Source organism: Tympanuchus pallidicinctus, unplaced genomic scaffold (assembly GCF_026119805.1).
Source record: "Tympanuchus pallidicinctus isolate F22 unplaced genomic scaffold, pur_lepc_1.0 scaffold5, whole genome shotgun sequence".
Taxonomy (NCBI): domain Eukaryota; kingdom Metazoa; phylum Chordata; class Aves; order Galliformes; family Phasianidae; genus Tympanuchus; species Tympanuchus pallidicinctus.
Genome location: NW_026294769.1, coordinates 71428436 through 71447407, shown reverse-complemented (window position 1 = coordinate 71447407; position 18972 = coordinate 71428436). Strand labels below are relative to the sequence as shown.

The following is an 18972-nucleotide window of genomic DNA, read 5'->3' as shown; positions in this document are numbered from 1 at the left end:
ATTACAAAGTCTGTGACAAATCTTAGAAGTTCAGCAATGACAGAGTGTGAAAGTATATAATATTAATGTTTTATAATATCTCTAATCTGTCTCTGTGGATATCTCTAGTAAGAGGGATATAGTATATCAATATATAGGATATAGGATATCCTATATATTAGAATAGAATATATAGGAATATAGGATATCAAAAGAAGTCTTTTTTTCACCCCAACCCTTTTCTTTAGAACCCAAACTGAAAGCTGTTTCCACCAACTGCCATCTCTGTAACCATCTGGAAAATAACATTTTCTGATGCTTTCCTACTCTTCATCAGCTGTAACTAAAACTATAAAATGAGAAGATGTCCCTGCTTTAATTAACACCCCTGTAGTTCAGAAGCTTAGTAATGAGAGGCAATTATAGCCTTTATTGAGGGACAGTCAGGTGGAACAAATTCAGCATCCATCTATTGAAGACACTTCCCCTTGCAGGTAATTTGGAAACTACTTTTTACAAAGAGCAGGCTACCTATCCCATTATAACTGCTGAAACAATTTTTGTGTCACCTGAAAAGAGTTTCCTGTTTTTAATCTATATATTTTGTTTGCAAATTATTTCTTACCTCCCATGCATTTCCCAATAACTAGCAACTGAGCTAAGGAAGTAAGTGTAACTTTTTGGAGGACGTTCTTGCTGGTTCTTTCATTTTATCTCCTTTGTTCTGTTGTTGCTTTTCATTCTGAAGTTTGTCGGCTGTATACCAAGTGTTTCTTTAACCATCCCTGTATGGATATCATGGTAACTGAGGGGTTTCAAGTTATGCTAGATGCCTCTGTGTGGATTTAAATCTTAAGTATCTACAATGCAGGCACCTACGTTGTGATAGTCACTGAAGGTGGAGCTGTGCTTTTGATGAAGATGCCGATGATGGGGTGTTTCCATGTGGTTGTGAGCCTGTGCAGTAGATACCTGGAATCTTCTGAAGTCATTAGGTATCTACTCAGTCTAATGGGGACCTAGAGAATACAGTCAATGGAACAGTCAGTAGTGTCTCTACAGCGTAATGTACAGTAGACAGGTGTTGGAATGGCAGTTAAGTAACTCATCGCTGCCTATTTTTATTAAATCTTCGTTGACTGTAAAAGTACCCTGGACTCTTAGCACACATGTAGATACCTAGATTTATGTATTTTAATCTTCAGCTGAAGTCTGTTGTGTGATTTCAGTTATAATCACTGTAGAGAAATAGGTGTATCCTGAGAATAAGTTAGTGACTTGTTTTAGGCATCTAGATGTAGATGAGAAGTACTGCATTTGAGAAGTATGGATTTCTATTCATTGTCTTTAAGGGAAATCTATATAGTGGTACCCACATGGTCATTGCATACCATGTCTGCAGGATTCCCAGCCATCCTATTTTGGAAGCTTCGGTACTATCACTTGCAATCTTATGAAATGTAAAGCAGTGTAATGTGAAAAAATTGACATCATTTTGAAACAGAATCCTACGCTTGTTGGATTTAGAATGAGGGTCTAGCTGTGATTTTACTTTCTGGAAAATATGCTGTGAACATTCTCTGTCCCGGATTAGTTTAGTATTGTGGCAAAATAATATTTCCCAGATTGTTTGAAAAAGCTGTAAAACTCTTAAGAGATGCTGGTAAGTTCTTTATTCTTCAGTAACCGAAGGTGGAGCAGATATTAAACCCCTAAAATCCTATGGCATTCCAGTTTTCAGAAGTGAATGGCTTTCAGAATGGTGCCTGTGAGAAAGGTTTATTCTGTATGGAAGACAGTTATAAAAGACTTCCATTGATCTGTGTCTGCTGGCAACAGTGCTGTTGACTCACCCTTGCCAGCAGACACAGAATTCAGATGCTATTGGTGTACTCTGGTTTTGGGGCAGGGCAACACCAACTCCTTTCAGAAATATTGTCGAGGTCACCTATTTTCAGTATTTCCTGTACTGTGTGTGACGCAGGATGGACATGAAATTTCTTTAGCAAATAAATGCAGTATTTAGAAGACTGCAGAAGTAAGGTGGATTGCTGATTCTTTCATCTTTCCCAGTCCTGTGTGTACAGTTCTATTTTAATGTGTATTGTTTGCTGTGGCTAGGGGATACATGTGAAGAAAATGTGAAAATCCTGTGACGGTGATGCCCTCATAGCCGCTGTTGCTTTGGACCTGCCTGCAGCATTGGAGTCACTGTGATTTGTGCAGCCTGTCTGAACAGGGAGCTGTTAGTGATCAACTAATTGCTGACTGTCCTGTGTTTTCATTCCCCCTCCCAGGTTACGGGCATGCTGCCCCAGGAACAGACGCAGGAAAGGCCTTTTGCATGTTCTACGCAGTCCTGGGGATCCCACTGACACTCGTCATGTTCCAGAGCTTGGGCGAGCGCATGAACACCTTCGTCAAGTACCTCTTGAAACGCATCAAAAAGTGCTGTGGGATGAGGAGCACCGAGGTCTCCATGGAAAACATGGTCACTGTGGGTTTCTTCTCCTGCATGGGAACACTCTGCATTGGAGCAGCAGCCTTTTCCCAGTACGAGGAATGGAGCTTTTTCCATGCTTACTATTACTGCTTTATAACATTGACTACGATAGGTTTTGGAGACTATGTGGCCCTGCAGACCAAAGGGGCCCTTCAAAAGAAGCCTCTCTACGTGGCTTTTAGCTTTATGTACATTCTAGTGGGGTTGACAGTCATAGGGGCATTTCTAAATCTGGTTGTTCTCAGGTTCTTAACCATGAACAGTGAGGACGAGAGGCGGGATGCTGAGGAACGGGCGTCCCTGGCGGGGAACCGCAACAGCATGATTATCCACATCCAAGAGGACTCCCAGCATGGTCGGCCACGGTACAAGGCCGAAGTAACAGACCTTCAGTCAGTTTGTTCCTGCATGTGTTACAGGTCCCATGAGTACACCAGCCGGGTGGTGTCCCACCAAAATTCGTTCAGCTCGAAGCTGAACCCCCAGTACTTTCACTCCATCTCTTACAAGATAGAGGAGATCTCGCCAAGCACATTAAAAAACAGCCTTTTCCCATCTCCTGTCAGCTCCATCTCACCTGGGTTGCACAGCTTTACAGATAACCACAGGCTGATGAGAAGGCGAAAGTCCATTTAAAGTGATTTGTCTTTTGCTTTCCTTGTTTTCTCCAGTCCTTCTCTGTTGTTTTGTTTTTTCCGTTCCTTGAGTGAGACGGAGTGAGGCCAAAGGGAGTAGAGAAAGCCAGTCCTCCTCTGAGACTCAGCTCTTGAGCATGAAGCATGGATTATTACTGTTCCAGCAAAGTATGCCTTACATTACCCCCTCGGTGGATGTCAGAGGATTCAAGGTGACGTGAAGTGGGTACCAAATCCAAAGTTGCACACACAGCTGGGAGCCTTCATGTGCCACTGGCACTCCTGACCTAATAAACTATTTTCCTCATGGGCAGGTTGCAGCGTGCGTGTGTGCTTGTATGTGTGTTGGGTGTGTGTGGGTGTGTGAGCGTGCAATTCCACAACTAGTGCCATGCGACAAAAATTAAAGCATCAGGTATTATTTTTTTTCCCTTGAGGCAATTGTGTTCCAGCCTGCTTTTATCTTTTTGATTGCTTCCAAACAGAATGGGGAGGTGGGGAGGGAGCCAATTTGGTTTTTTTATTTGCCAAGACAAGCATGCGCCATAAGCAGTCAATATACCAGGTGTATCATGGTAAATTTTTTAATGCTAGATTTTAGATTGTATTATCATTACAAAAAGGCAGGAAATGATGGATCATTTTAACTTGCCAGTTCAAAATTTAAAAAGTAAAATAGAGCATGCACTTTGTAAAACTGGTATGCATAATAAAAACACAAGAAAAAACTAGCAATGGAATTAATAATCAAAAGCAAGTAATCCTATTGATTTAACTATATTTACTTTCACTGTTTGAAACTGTTCCAACAATTTGCAGATGGAATTATTTAAGGTAAATTGGAAAACCTGTTGGAACTAAGGAGTGTGTTTTGTTGTTTTTATTTTATTTATAAAAATTATTATTAATAATAATATTTTTATTTTATTATTATTATTTTATTGTGCAGCAATTACCTGCATGAATAGGAATTCTATTTTTTGGAATGCTTGGATTAGGATGGGTATAAATAGGTGGATGTATATTTTTTCTTATATAATAGTGACAGAGCATTCCTTGTTTTAAATAAAAAATAAAGATGATTGTCTCTAAATGCTTTTGATTTGTAAATAATGGAAAGCCTTTGTTGGTCTCAGGAAGAATTCAAGGGACAGTATCTTGTGTTTGGCTCACTGGGAACTTGTGAGATTAGATGTGATATTGCTTCTTTCCTGTGTGGAAAGGCAAAATGCATTTAGCACTCATGGGCAAAATCAGCTTTACTCCAGTATTTAGAGGTTACCACTGGGAGTAATTGCATTGGCAAGCTGTAGTAGACGATGTTGAGACCATGTGATAGAGTTGTTCCTTGGAGATTGTCCATTGCTTGGTTACTCATCTGGACCAAACAGATTTTACAAAACCAAATTAGAGGCCTAATCCAGCTCCCTTTTAAGACAATAGGAATTTACAGTGATTACATAAGATTTAGTGCTTTGGGAGATTTATCTTTGATTTGACGGGGGCAGGACTGGGAATTTTATAAACCTGCAACATTGTCTTTGATTTAATCCTATCTTTTAAATCGCCTTCTGTGTTAATTTGTCATACAAAGCACATCTTTTTTTGGCACTATGCACCTCCTGCTGATTCTACCATTTTGTGCTTTCAGTGTAAAAGCAATAATCCTCTATATTTAACATTTTTTTTTTTGGTAGATAGTGTGTTTTCACAAAAAAAACCCAGCTCTAAGCTCTGTGTGCTAATGGACATTGATATCTTTTCAAAAGGGCATCTATGAAGAGCATTAAAAGGGAGAAATAAGGAACGCCCTTCTTTTTCTGTTCTCCTTGACCTTAAGTTATTAACAATATCAAACACATTTGTGTTCTCCTAATTTTGATATTTGTGTTTCAACAAGTAAATGAAAAGCAAGGATCCATACCTTTAAGTTCAATGTGTAACTTCCTTCGGGATTTTAAAATGCTGTGGCATGAAAATCTCCATTTAGATTACTTAGAATTCGTAATGAGAATGGATGAGAATGAACTTTTCCAGCCTAACATATGGGAATAACTTTTGTCAGTGTAGTAGGATAGCATGCTGGATGCATTAATGATGTGCTGCTTGCACCATGTCCTGAGGCAAGTGCTGATGGCAAAAGTGTTGAAGCAAGAGTACCTCGAAAAGCAGCTTCAGGATGTATTAAAGCACTCCAGTCAAAACCACCTAGAAGCTAGTTTCTGAAGAGTGGCCCATAGGGTTCACAGTGCTGTCAAATTCTCTTTGATAGCTTTGCTGACAGTATCCCAGAACTGCAAATAATTGTAGGTTTCTTTTCCTGCTAAGGAGAAAAGAAAGAGTATATACACGTCCACATGATGTAGAAGTGCTGATGTATACACGACACTTGAGAAAAGCAGGAAATCTTTGGGATGTTACAGATTTCAGGAGGGTGAAATGCCATCTGCCTATTAAAGAAAAACATTTGTAACAGGACTTGTAACCAAAACTTTGAACAGTTTGGTCAAAAAGCAGTTACGTTTTTGAAAGCATCGCTTCGCCTTTCATTTCTTCCTTTTAGAAGAAGAAAATCCTGTTTCTGCTGCGTACAAAAATAATTTTAAATGTCCTGTAAATCGTGTTGAACTCCAGAATTTCAAAGCTATATTCCAGCTGAGTTATTACTCATTCTCTTCTCTGAAACCATAAACGAAGTTAAATGAAGGGTATATTTTAGTACAGGTGGTATTTAACCAGGGGAGCAGCTTATCTAGTGGGTCATGGGCTGTCTGCCAATTGGAGTCTTTGTGTTAAAACACTGTGGCTTTCTAAATGCTCTTGTGTAGTGTAATCACAGTTTCTGGATGTGGATAACGAAATGTATGTGTGCTGATATGAAGGGGCCATATCCACAGTGATGCTTTTCAGACGGTGAGTTGGTGGGAGGGCATTTGGGAAAAGTGTCTGCATTCCTTAGGATTTAAAACTATTTTCATATGGTTCTACTTTCTGTCTGAAGAACTCACGATTCTGTCCATTCTGTATTTCTGGTGCGCATGAGATTTTGAAGTGGCAGGACATTTTCTTTGCAAGCCTCCTTGCATTCAGATACTCACATGAACTCCTACAGAACTTTTCTTTGTGAGCAGCCACAGATACAAGAATGCTTGTGTGAAGCCTCGGTAGACCAGGCAAAATATGTTGAAAATGCTTCTCTCACGCTTTTTTTTGGTGGTACTTGACTGATGTGTGAATAATGACTTGGGCTGTCTGGAGCTAGAACAGGCAGCATTATAAAAAAGTTGCTTTTGTCAGGGGTTAATACCAGCTTTCCAGCAGAACATGCAAAATCAGTCAGTGAAAGGTGATTTTTGCCTGTTCCATTTCTGACTACTTACTGACCTATGTGAATATCAGCTTTCTTCCACAGTGCTGCTTTTCACACCATATTTTCTCTGGTACGCTGTTGGTTTTATTCCACTTAAGGTATTATTTCTTTCAGGAGAGCCTTTCTTGCTGTCTAGTCACTCTTCAGAAGCAGGTCTAGTCATGAAAAGACATTCTAATATCCAAAGTACCTAACCTATGTTTCCATAGCACGCAGACTTTTGATATCACTTTGTGATGCACTATCATTCCCCAGAGTCTCATTTCCCCTATTATTAAGCATTAGAAATAATAATAATAAATCAGATTAATCTATTTATGTCACACTAATGTGCTGTTCATCAAAACAACACAAATTTAGCTCCCTGCTGTCAACTTTGATTACATAACAACCCTATTATCCTATCATATTTCATATTACTATCAAAGGAAAAAAAATTAGTTTGATCAGTACAGCACCAGAATAGCTTTGTCTGAGCATGCTGCAATGTGGAAACAAAAGAGGAAACAATAGAACTGTACAGACACAACTCTGCTTGGTCTGCATCACTACACAAGGAATGTCCCAACTGACCTAACTAGGGCTTCTTTGCCAGAACTTTGTATATATAGATATGCTTTACAAGGATAATTGTAATGGGACTTATCTAGATGGGGTGTCTGGATGTTAGTTAAAGGATGCAGAATAGGTCTTGGTTGTTATTGTATGGAGAAGATGTACAGTGGTATTCAGCAGTAGACTTCTTTTTGGATTCTTCTGTAGTAGCTCATTAGAACAGAATCACCAGCTTAAAGGAAAAAAAAAAGAAGTGACTAAATTAATCTACTGTAATATAGGTTGTCTCATCAGTTTCTTAGTGCTTCGATCGAAGAATCATGATTTCTGTGCATTCATCTTGAGCAAGATAATTTCTTGTTTTCTGTGATAGGTTTGAAGCTTTTGTTATGGAAAAAAAAAAAAAAAAAAAAAGGAATCATTCATTGTAGAAAGGTTAAAAAATAGCAGCCAATATAATCGGGATGGAGAAAGGAAATGTTCCTATCCCTTGCTCCTCTGCGGACCAGAGAGCAAGGGCTTGGGTGGAAGTAGCTTTCAGTTGGAGTTTATGTCCTCATTTAGCTTTATGTAATATTCCTGTTAATATTAGGATCCAATTAAGACAGTCATTTAAAATCTTTATGAGGAAGCCAGACCAGAGAGATGTGTTGGAGTGTGTCCATTACACTAATGTTATGGACTTTTTAATGCATATTTCAACAAGACACTGTTATTGACTGGAATCTGCACAAATTGCAGCGAGAATCGTGCCACCGCTACTGTCAACAACTAGAACTGCATAATACTCACAGAGCTGAAAAAGAAATAGTCTTTCTAAGCAGCCTGCCTGTCATCTGTCTTTAATATCAAACTTTATTTTGGGAACTTCAGTAAGACAAACCATGTGAAAAGGATTAACCACCATAATGATGCACCAAAATAAAAATAAATAGAATAATGACATTGGACACAGAGAAATTGATTACAGATGGAAGGCACTTTGGGACGCTTACGCTAGTTAATCTGAGCTCTGAGACTGAATTAGAGCCATGAAAACTGTTGGCAGCCTTCTCCAAAACGCAGTTTGCAATTATTTAAGATATAGATAACATCTACGTGGCAGAAAAACTTTCACTATGAAAAGAAAAGAAAGACATTGTTCTCAAGAGGAGGGGTAGTCTCCAGTCAAAAACACCAGTGAGGTAATTCTGAAGACTGTCATGCTTTGATCTGGGTAGAATCAGACTGGGAGATGTTCTCTGCTCAGACATAGTCTATGCTTGGCCTTACTAGCTTGAACAAAAATTGTCTTGTGGATGATTTTTGCTCACCATTCCTGTTTCCTAACCCATATCTGAGTTCACATTCATGACTCTCCTGATCCGTGGTCAGGTTTTTACTGCTTTCTTCAGTGAAAGCAAGACACTATTCAGCCTGAGTAATGCTGGTTTGATTTGCATACCTGAGGTGGATGTTACAGCTGTTGAGCTGGCCCTAGCTGGACTATCCTCTGGAGTTGGTGCCTTTATGTTATGCTGTGAACTGGTAAGCTGAAGAGAAATAAAAGTCTCAAGGGCAATTTTTTTGTCATGTAGTCTTTCAGTATGGTAACCTAGCCAATTTGGTTGCAACACCCAAAACTAGGATGAGTCTCTATTTATACATCTCTTACTGAAACTGCAATCAGAGACTTTCTACATACTCTGAGATATATCTGTGTCTCCAACTAGTGCTTGCTGTGAACAAATTTTCCTAAACCTAATGATGGGAGTAGAAAGACTTGAAGATAGCAGTCAACATGTACAACTTATGCAATTGTAGTTTGCTTTATGGAATCCAGGCAACCAAAGCTGGCTGCTAATTTTAGGCTTGAAATATTATCCCCAGAGCCTTCAGCATTCTGATGTCTCTCCTTTTGTGAATACTGTAATTAGCAAATATCCCAGAGCCCTCCTTCACCTTATTTTCTGACCATGTAAGGAGTGTTGTCATACATTAGTACTCAAAAAAGATTGGAAAGACAAAAAAGAGAGAAAAGAAAAATTAATGCTGCAGTTTTATTAGTAATTAATATCTACAGTTCGAAACTCTTTTGTCTTTTAGTTCACTTTGAGAAATGCAGAGCAAACAGCAGCATGATAACATTTATTACAGCTGGCTAATTCACAAGTGGAACAAGCAAATATAATAATTGAAACTATGCACCATAATGCATCTTCCTTGTGCATGAGTTCTGCTACCGCTAGCCTGGCTTTGATTCATCGTTTATCTTGTCTGTGGAACAGCTTGCAGTAATTGCTCTATCCTGAGCAGTATACTTGAGGCTAGAAGAAAGATCCATTGCACAGGCAGTGTCCCCTTTGGCTTTTTCTGTATTTCCCCCCCTTCCCTACTCAGACATTAACTCATTAGCTTGCCATTTTGTAGATGTATGTTCAAACCCAGGATCACCACATTCTGTACTTTCCCCCGTCATGCATTAATGAAAAGCATTATGTTACAGAACTGCACCCTGGGGAAGGAAATGTTCCACTCTAATTACTACTGACAAAAGAAATCTACAGATTGATTAAAAACAAGATGTGGGGAGTCAAATACAAAATGCGAAGTGCACAAACCTGCATGGGTGAAATCCACTTTTGCCCTGACTGGGATGCCACACATTAGCCTGTGTGGAGGGCTTGGACATCAGCAAAAAGTGCAAACAGTGTAAGCCTGCAAAGAGACACAGTGCTTTACTCACTGTGTGTAGATAATGTCTGTGATGTGGTTCCAAATTAAGGAAAAACCATGTGCCTTTTGTGTCTTCTAGCCTTTTTGCTAGCCATCTACCATTGTCCTCCGAGGCAGGAGTGGCAGGAGATGTGGGAAGGATGGAGCAGTTTCATGGTGGAGTGGATTGTCATTGGTGAGACCACATTACAGTGTTGATGTTAAAATGGGACCAGGAAGAATTGTGTCTCCTAAAGCCTCTTTGCTCCACTGTGCTTTGAAGAGGTCAGCAGCAGCATCCATCCTGTCGCCGAATTAAAATCTGTACAGTGGCTCAGAAAGACTTGGAGTGTGGTGTCCCTGCTCATCTTTGATACCACATCCCCATAATTATTCATCATTATTATTCATAATTATTGTTAAAAGGCTAATTAATTTGATAACATTATTTAATTAGATTAGCTGAAGTAGAGCATGTAAATGATTTGGCCTCCCAGAGTCTGAGATCTCAGTCTGAAGTCTACTTTCCAAAAGGCCTGCTTGGTAGTGTCACTGCTGACATGGAGGTCATGCCACAGGTGTCCTGTTGACAATGTCATCTTGGCACATTGACTGGAGCTGCTCATGGGAGCGTGCAAGGAAAGGATTTCAGCTTAGATCTGATACATGGAGTAATGTGTTTAACTCCCACTGAACTATATAGAGGTTTAAATGTATTTGTGGAGGTTGGCTGTCAGCCTGATGTTGTCTTACTTGCAGAGAAAAGAACCAGAGGTGTGTCTTTGAGAGATGGCATGATCTAGAGGGGTGAGTATTTCAGGATGGAGCATGGTACTGGTACCCTTTTAGAGCATCCCTGAAGGTTCTCAGCTGTGCTGTGTGAGATAGCTCGTGCTTCTAAGGGAGAGCCCAAATCTGTCAGCCTGGGAGGGCTGAGCATAGGGATGGTTTGCAAACTGGTGAATGGAGATGGTACAACTGAGTTCCTCCATCACAAGCTGGATTGATGAGGGAGCTGATTTTATAGTTTATCTTCCCAAGCCCTCTCTGAGTAAGGTTACAGAACAACAGAGTGGATTTCTTCCTGGCTTCTGAGTGAAGGTGCTGAAGGTTGAGGCTTATTTCTAACACACATTTCTAGTGCACCGGGCAAGAGCTCAGAGCAGCAAATGTCTGGGAATCCAAGACCATCTGCATTTCTTTTGTAAGATATGAATAACACTGCTTGTCTTCTTCATAGGTGAGTTGCAAAGATTGACAAGCGTCTGTCTTGGATTGTGAAATTAGGGCGTGCTGGGTCTCATTGCTCAGCATTTGGCTTAGTAAAGAACTGTGATATTAGGTAGGAGAGGGAGAAAAGCAACACTCTAGCAATTTGTACTTTGAAAAAGGAGGCAGATTAACATTTATCTTTTTTTTTTCTTTTTTTTTTTCTCATTTGTGACTTCTCTTGAGACACCATACCTGTTACAGGAAACAAATTTTCCCAGTGTCACAAAGAAGCCAGAGTTTCTGTTGTGTTTGTGGCAGAGCCTTTGGACAGATCCATAGTCTTTTTTTCCTGGTGTTTCTTTTAAAGAGCTTTATATGCTTCTCTGATCTCTCTGATTTGAAGCAGTTTTCAGCTTCTTGGCTTCAGTTGCTTTTCAATGACAGCTCTTTCCATGTGATTACTCTTTGTAGAATTCCTGTCACATACATTTTCCAGCAAAGGTGGATATCATACTGCTCCTTCTTAGCATATATTTTCAATTCCCAGCGTGGAATGATACTGCAGTCAGAGATGACAGTGGGAATCTTCTCCTTGTTGTTAATACTGAGCTGTTTCTATTTTTTTCTGAAGATCAGTGCAACTGATCTGGTGTATTCGCCACTGAGAACTCAACACAATTCTCATGCTGATTTACCTCCTTTTTGACTGCTCAGTTGCATGTACATTTTGCCCAAGTTGTTAGTTGTGCAGGAATATTATGCAGATACTGCAGAGTAGGTACACTAACTGTATAACAACATTGAGATCCAGGCATCCGGGTTACATGAGGGTTGAGACACCATTCCACTAGCAGTAGATTTTATTAAGATATTTCCTGGATATCTGGGTGCCTCTCAGTCTTTAACAAGTTTGGTCGGTCCACCCAAAGTTAGTTTGGATGCAAGCACTGTTGGATTAAACCCTGTATGATAAAAGCAAACTCATGAATGTTTCAGAAGAAGTTCTGCCTACTACAAACCTTTTTAACAAGTAGCTAATGAAGAGAAGTAATGAGAAACTGGCTCGTTCTTTAGAATGCAACCCTAATCTGAATTTCTTTTACAGAAGGTAAAAGCAGGAAGGTTCTTATAACGTGCTATACAACCAATAATCCATCTGCTGCTTTTCTGCCTGGTCAGGAGTGATCTGTGGAAGAAAAAAATGTTTTCTTTTTCCTCTTCCCTTGACTTGTTAAGATTTGTGTGGCTGTTTGTTGCCATTGAGGAGTATGGACTAAAACTTTTGATCTTAGTGTTATAACGGCAAACAAAATTATTTGGAGCTGGATAGGTCAAAGGAGAATGGGAGGGGGGCTTAAAAGTTGTTTCCAGTAGGCCAAAAGAATGTGGATACTGTCTCTTCAAGGTGCAATTTCTTACTTCAACAAACTGTTCATCTAAGAGAAACAGGGATAAAAGTGTTCAATTTGGGACCTAAGGAGTTTGTATGGAAATTCTTGGATTTCTTCCAAACACACATACATGTTGAAATTAAATTGCGATTCCTACTTTGGAGACTGAGCCTTCCTGCTCAGACAGAAGCGCGTGTGTATGTGTGTGTTTGTGAGTGTGTGTTGATGCTATGTCTCTTTTGGATCTCTTGACACTTTTTGGTGCATTTTTGTACTTCTTTGAATGTGCATATGCGTACTTACCGATGGCATATTGACGGCATTCTAAAGGCCCTCGACGACCTGAGACAGAGCAAAAGTCCCTACATTTCTGCCCTGGTTGATACATTTTCTGTGCAGCACACGGAGCACTAGAAGCACAGTCCTTTGGAAAGAGGAATGCTATAGATGCTTGGCTGTGGACTGCACTGAGAATTTACCTCCTGTAAGCAGTTTTCTCTGCTCATTTCAGACCTCTAACTTCAACATAGTTGTTGAGCTGGTCCTAGCAAAGGAGAAAGAGAAGATCATAAGCATCAAGATGTGATTTGTGAAATCAGTGATAACGTGACTACAGAGAACCAAATTAAAAACTCTTTTGTGTTTTCATTTCCTTTTCTGGCCTTCTCCATAATGGGAGAGGATGCCTTCACACATGGCCTTAGAATGCCGTACTGGAGTTAGAATGCAACAACAGTGAAATGAAAATAAGATGTATTGCAGCTTACATAAAGAATGAAAACTGTATCACACAAATGTTTACAAGTCCAAGTAGACAGCGAACCCCTGTACAATATGTAATTTATGCAAGGGATTGCATCTTTCTTTTGTAATGAATGCACTAAGCAACCCTGTATATATTTTACAATGTCTTTACAGAGAAGAAAAAAAAAAAAAAAAAGAATCATTTACTGTAGTGTTGTAAAATAATGCACTTTTCTAATTTTTTCATTAAAAATCCTATGGCACGTTTTCAAATGTATATTGTTTCTTTTATATTGAATGTGGAAATGTTAACTTCCTGTAAAATTGCACTACAGAAGTAAAATCCACTGATGGAACCTATTTTGTTAAAGAAAAGTTCCTTGACAACCAACAGATGTTTATGATAATACAATATGTATGTGTGTGCATATATGTGCATACAGTGTATATATGATGTATATATATGTATATGCACACACACACATATCTAGTGCTATGTGTATATATAAAAAATGATATAGGTCCAGATTTATATATGATTGTATTAATATAATATCTATAGATTGATAGATATATAGATATGTATATATATTCATACATACACTCAAGAAACACAATGTAAAAACCCAGAAAGGATTACTCATTAAATTTAAGGGGGTTGGGGGGGAAGAAAGATGTCATATACAGAGGATATTTTGCATTGCAATAAAAGCTTTTTTGACAAAAGTACGTGCAGAGTGAAGTATGAACCTTCATCGAATGTCCAACCATGCTGTGCCCAAAAGATTGCAGCACAGAATAAGGAAAAGGAATGTGTTTAGGGAAGCACTTCTAAGGACAGTCAGTGTATGGTGGTGAACTGTTGGGACTGCCCCCACCTCACCTTTATGGAGTAAGATCTTAGGGCACTGAATTCAACAGCGTCACTTCTCCTGTGAGTTTTGCTCATAAAATTATCTACTGCTTCCTAACAGAAGATGGGAAATGGGTCTCCATACTAGTTTTAGCTCCCTGCTACTGCAAGGCACAGGCATGATTTTTCATTTGGGACAGAGCTTTGGGCAACCTTTACTGTTGTTGCCTTCCAGGTAAAACACAACTGATGTCAGATACAGGACATCACATTGTCCTTATCATGTGATTTCTGCCCACTGCAACTCACTGGCTGTCGTAGCCTTAATCTGTAGATCAGATGGTCATCATTGTCTTCATCTGATCTTGTTTATGAGGCTCACTTACAAATGAATGAACAGGGCAAGCATATCCTATATGGTGGGACACAGTTTTATGTACAACCTGGCCTACATTCAAGCGACAATGAAATAAAGACTTCCTTATAAAGAAGGATATAAAGACTCATAAAGACTTCCTTACATAATGGGGAAGACAAACTCTTAAAGCACAGAGATAAATATAACTGAGTAATCTCATATACATTTTCTGTGCTACATCAGATAACATCTCTGCAATCAATTAGGGTCAAAAATTTCTTTGGTTTGGAAGTGGTATTTACAAGCATATTTTATAATCTCAATTTGTCCAGCATAGAAAGACAAGCCAAAGAGACATTGAACCCCGTCCACTCCTTTTGCAAGCAAAAAAAGCCTTTTAGAGTAATTAATTGAGCAATCAATAATAAAGACTTGAAAACCACATTTTAAAAGGGACCCAGGTAGCAGAGGCATACACAGAAGAATCTGAAAAAGAGCATGTGCTCTGAAATTTTCTTAACAGCTACAGGAAAATTAGACATCTCGAAAACAGAAAAATAAAAATAAAACAAAGAGAAAAGAAATCCAACATTTTGTCTATAGGCACATAAAAATCTTGGTGAGGTATTGGAACAGGCTGCCTGGCAGGGTGGGGGAGTCACTGTCCCTGGACGTGTTCAAGAAAAGGGTAGATGTGTCTCTGAGGGACATGGTGGTGATGGGTTGATGGTTGGTCTTAATGGTCCTTTCCCACCTTTATGATTCTATGATTCTATGAGCTTTATAAATCTGAATCAAAGTCACATATGCCTGACTACTTGAAGTTTGTCCACCACAGCGTGCCCGGGTCCTGTCTAAGAAGTGGAAAGAAATTAAGCATCCTACAGCAAAATGTGAGAGCCTGCTCAGTATGCCTCAACTGGCTGACAGCAAATAAAATATTTCACTTGCTGAAAATGGGTTTCTGTCTGTAGTCACGCTGCGACCATATAGCTGCAGCCTTCTCACCTAAGGTAATGTCTTCAGTACAGTTGGCCTATTGTAAAAGCAGTGACATTTGACAGGGAAAAAAATGAAGGAACTGTGTTGGAGGCATACAAAATAATGAGCAGTACAGAACAGGTTGATGAGCTCTTCTCTGTTATGCTTTCTCACTCCACCAGGACAAAGCAATACCCAATTAAACAGAAACCAAAACATTTAGAACCAAGAGAAGGAAACATTTAGTTCAGTTACATATATATATTACAAGTTTTTTAGGAAAAAGAAAGTTACATTTCTAGGATCTTCAGAGTCAAAAGAAGAAAAAAGAAAGAAGATTATAAGGCAGAAAACCAAAGTTCTGGAAAACCTTTAGTTGAGATTTCAGTTGAAGTTCAGCCACTGAAGGAGGTACAAAGGACTTGTTGCTTCTTATATTCTGCCTAACTTTGGCTCTAGCAGTTCACTGCTGGGAAATTCTGACTTGAAGGAAGGGAAGAAAATGTTCCCATAGATGAAGTCGATGTACTATGACTATTAATGGAAACTCTTGGCTTTAACACTTGATACAGTTTCAGACAAGCTGCCATTTCTTAGCATTATGGTTATGTGTTACAGCTCTGGCTGAGCTGGGAGTGAATAAAAGGAGGGCATCCAATACATTTTGATCACAAGGAATTTCAGAGCTGGCCCATGCTCTGTACCCACTTTGCACAATTCTGCTGTACAGGACATGTGAAAAGGGAGCTACATCATGGTGCTCAGAGCCCCATCCAGCCTTACCTTGAATGTCTCCATGGACAGGTCATCCACCACATATCTGGACAACCTGTTCCAGTGCTTCACCACCCTTATTGTAAAAAACTTTTTTGATGCTCACATTTGTCCTATTGCTATGCTGTCCTTTCATAATTTCTACATTATAAAAATTTGTTTGTATAAATAAAAGGATGCTAAAACATGCACTCAAAGATTTCCTTGGGAATGTACTCTTCTCTGTCTTTGAAATTAAGAATTGAAAGAATTTTCTCAAGATAGTGCAAAAACACAATCTCCTTCCATTCTATACTGCTTTGCCATTGTAAAACAATGTCTGTCCAGTATGAGTGTTGGGATGGTATGAACCAAACCAAAGTGTTCCTGTTGACTGGGTTCCAGTTTGTGCCTGTTGTCCCTTCCCCTGTCACTGAGCACCACCAAAAAGATTTGCCTCCAAATCTTTTAGATATTTAAAAGTATTCATAAGATCCTCCTCTCAGTCTCCTTCATGCTGAGCAGTCACAGATCTCTCCCAGTCCTTCCTCATATGGGAGATGCTCCGGGCTCTGTCATTTCTGTTGCCCTCCGCTGAACTCTTTCCAGCAGTTCCCTGTCTTTCTTGAACTGGGGAGCCCAGAACTGGACACAGTATTCTAAATGTGGCTTCACGAGGGCAGAGTAGAGGAGGAGAATCACCACCTTTAATGTGCTGGCCACTCTTTTTAATGCATCCCTTGTCCTTGGCTACAATTGTACACTGCTGGTTCATGGCCAACCTGTTGTTCACCAGGACACCTGGGAGCTCTGTGGAGCTTCTTTCAGCAGGTCATTTTCTAGCACTATGTAAAGCAGTTTAATCTTTGTACATCCTAGTCTGATGCTGAAGTTTGCTCATTTGAGTAAATCTAGCAAACGTGCAAATTACACCACTGTGCTCGTTCTATCTGTACGGTGTTCCTGCCTGAGCTATTCACACTCTTCCCTGTTGTTTTTTTCTCACTCTTCCAGGACAAAGCAATACCCAATTAAACAGAAACCATAACATTTAGAACTGGGCAAATCTCAGCACTGTTTGCATCACCAAAGGCCTGAACCGTCCTTCGTTCTGATTTCACACTCATGTTATCTTTCTCATCCTAACACTAACAAAATTCACCCTTATTTTTTTTCCTTTCCAAAATGCCTCCTGAAAAGACTTTTTCATTCATATTGTAGATTTGACTGCTTGTAAGATGTGGTCATAAAGGAAGAGCCCTCATGTAACTATAAAACGTGTAGATGGTGGTTATGGATGCTAATAACTTCTGGCTCATTAACACGAATGCAAGTATCTGTGGGAGGTAATTGCTGAAAGGGTAATAATGTAGAAAACATCCAAACCATCGATCTCTGTGTGAAGGTGAATCCCCAGGCGCTAAATCACTTATATTAATCACCCAGAGCTGTTAGAGGCAATGATTAGTGTCTGCTCTCCTGAGGGTGAGGGACAGAAAGAGAGAAATCCAGAACAGAAATCATAACATGTTTGTTGCCCTGTAGATGTTCTCCAGTTGAGTCTCTTCCTGCAGTGGCCTGTAGAGCAATGTGGCTTTGCTAGACACCTCTGTGAGGCTTCCAAGAAGCAGACAGGTCAATTGAGTTTGACAGATCCACTAACAAGAAGTACAACTAGACAACCAGAAACTGAATGAAAGGCAGAGCTCTGGAAGCCTGCCCTGCAGGTATGTGAAAGTCCCAATGAATTGAAGACCTGTTCTATAGAAGCATGGATTCATAAAATGACTTGGGTTGGAAAGGAATTTAAAGTTCAACTATTTACAAGCCCTCTGCCATGGGCAGGGTTGCCTATCATCATATTAGGTTGCCCAGAGCACCATCAATCTGGCTTTGAATGTCTCCAGAGGCATCCACAACCTCTCTGGGCAACCTGTCTCACCACCCATGGAAAAAAAATTTATTCCTAACTTCTAACCTAAATATCTCCTTTATTAGTTTGAAGCCATTTCTCTTTGTCCTGTCTCTGTTAGACCATGTAGTAAGTTGGTCCTCCTCCTGCTTGTGAGTTCCCTTCAAATACTGGATGGCCATAATAAGGTCTTCTTGGAACCCTGTCTTCTGCTAGCTAAACAAGTCCATCTTCCTCAACCTTTCTCCATAGGTGTTCCAGCCCTTGGATCATCTTCCTGGTCCTCCTCTCGTCTTATTCCTACAGCTCCGTATCCTCCCTTGCTGGGGGCCCACGGCCTGGACACAGTACTCCAGCTAGGGTCTCACAAGGGCAGAGTCTGTACTCACATCTGGGTTTGCCTTGACCCGAGTGCAACACCTTGCACTTGACCTCGTTAAACCTCATTAAGTTCTCATGTGCCACTTTTTGAGCCTGTCTAGGTCCCTCTGGATGGCATCCCTACCTTCTATAGTGTCAACACTCAGTTTGGTGTCATTTCACTCAAGTCTCTGTAGAAAACTGGTCTTCTCCTATATCCAGTTAATAATTGCAATGTGGAAAAGCCAGCTCACATCCATTGTTTTTTCAAAGAGCAGGAACAGAAGCACTCTTCCCATTTCAACTGCTGCTACCTTCTAACAGAGCACATGTGAGTTGAGACAGCTAAAGGACCCACCTGGAAATCAGCAGAATTGAGGTTGTTCCAAATACACCAGTAGAACTGAGGTTGTTTCAAGGCACGGAAAAAAGCAAGTGCAGAAAGTGCCCCCTACTCTTACTTCAGTCTTCTGTTCATAATTCTATGTTATTTTGACTGCAGTTGTGCTTAATGCCATGCAAAAATGAGGCCATTCAGCTCGGCGGACAGCACTGAGGCAAATTGCTTCCTTAAAGTGTTTATAATCTAATATGTTAATATGTACCACTCTCCTGAGAGTCGTCCTATGAATTAATAGAAAAATCCTAACAGACCCACAACAAAACCACCCA

General features: G+C 39.9%; 1 protein-coding gene and 1 long non-coding RNA gene across 2 annotated transcripts in view; one reads left to right on the top strand and one right to left on the bottom strand.

Annotated features, from left to right (window-relative positions):
- The window catches only part of KCNK9 (potassium two pore domain channel subfamily K member 9), an 89077-nt gene extending 76607 nt beyond the window's left edge, over positions 1–12470 (top strand). The window contains exon 2 of the mRNA XM_052703594.1: positions 2277–12470. Coding sequence (XP_052559554.1) covers positions 2277–3118 — 842 coding nt within the window. The 3' untranslated portion in view covers positions 3119–12470. The remainder of the gene's footprint in view (positions 1–2276) is intronic.
- The window catches only part of LOC128090871 (uncharacterized), a 579571-nt gene that overhangs the window by 30555 nt on the left and 530044 nt on the right, over positions 1–18972 (bottom strand). The gene's annotated exons all lie outside the window — the stretch shown is intronic.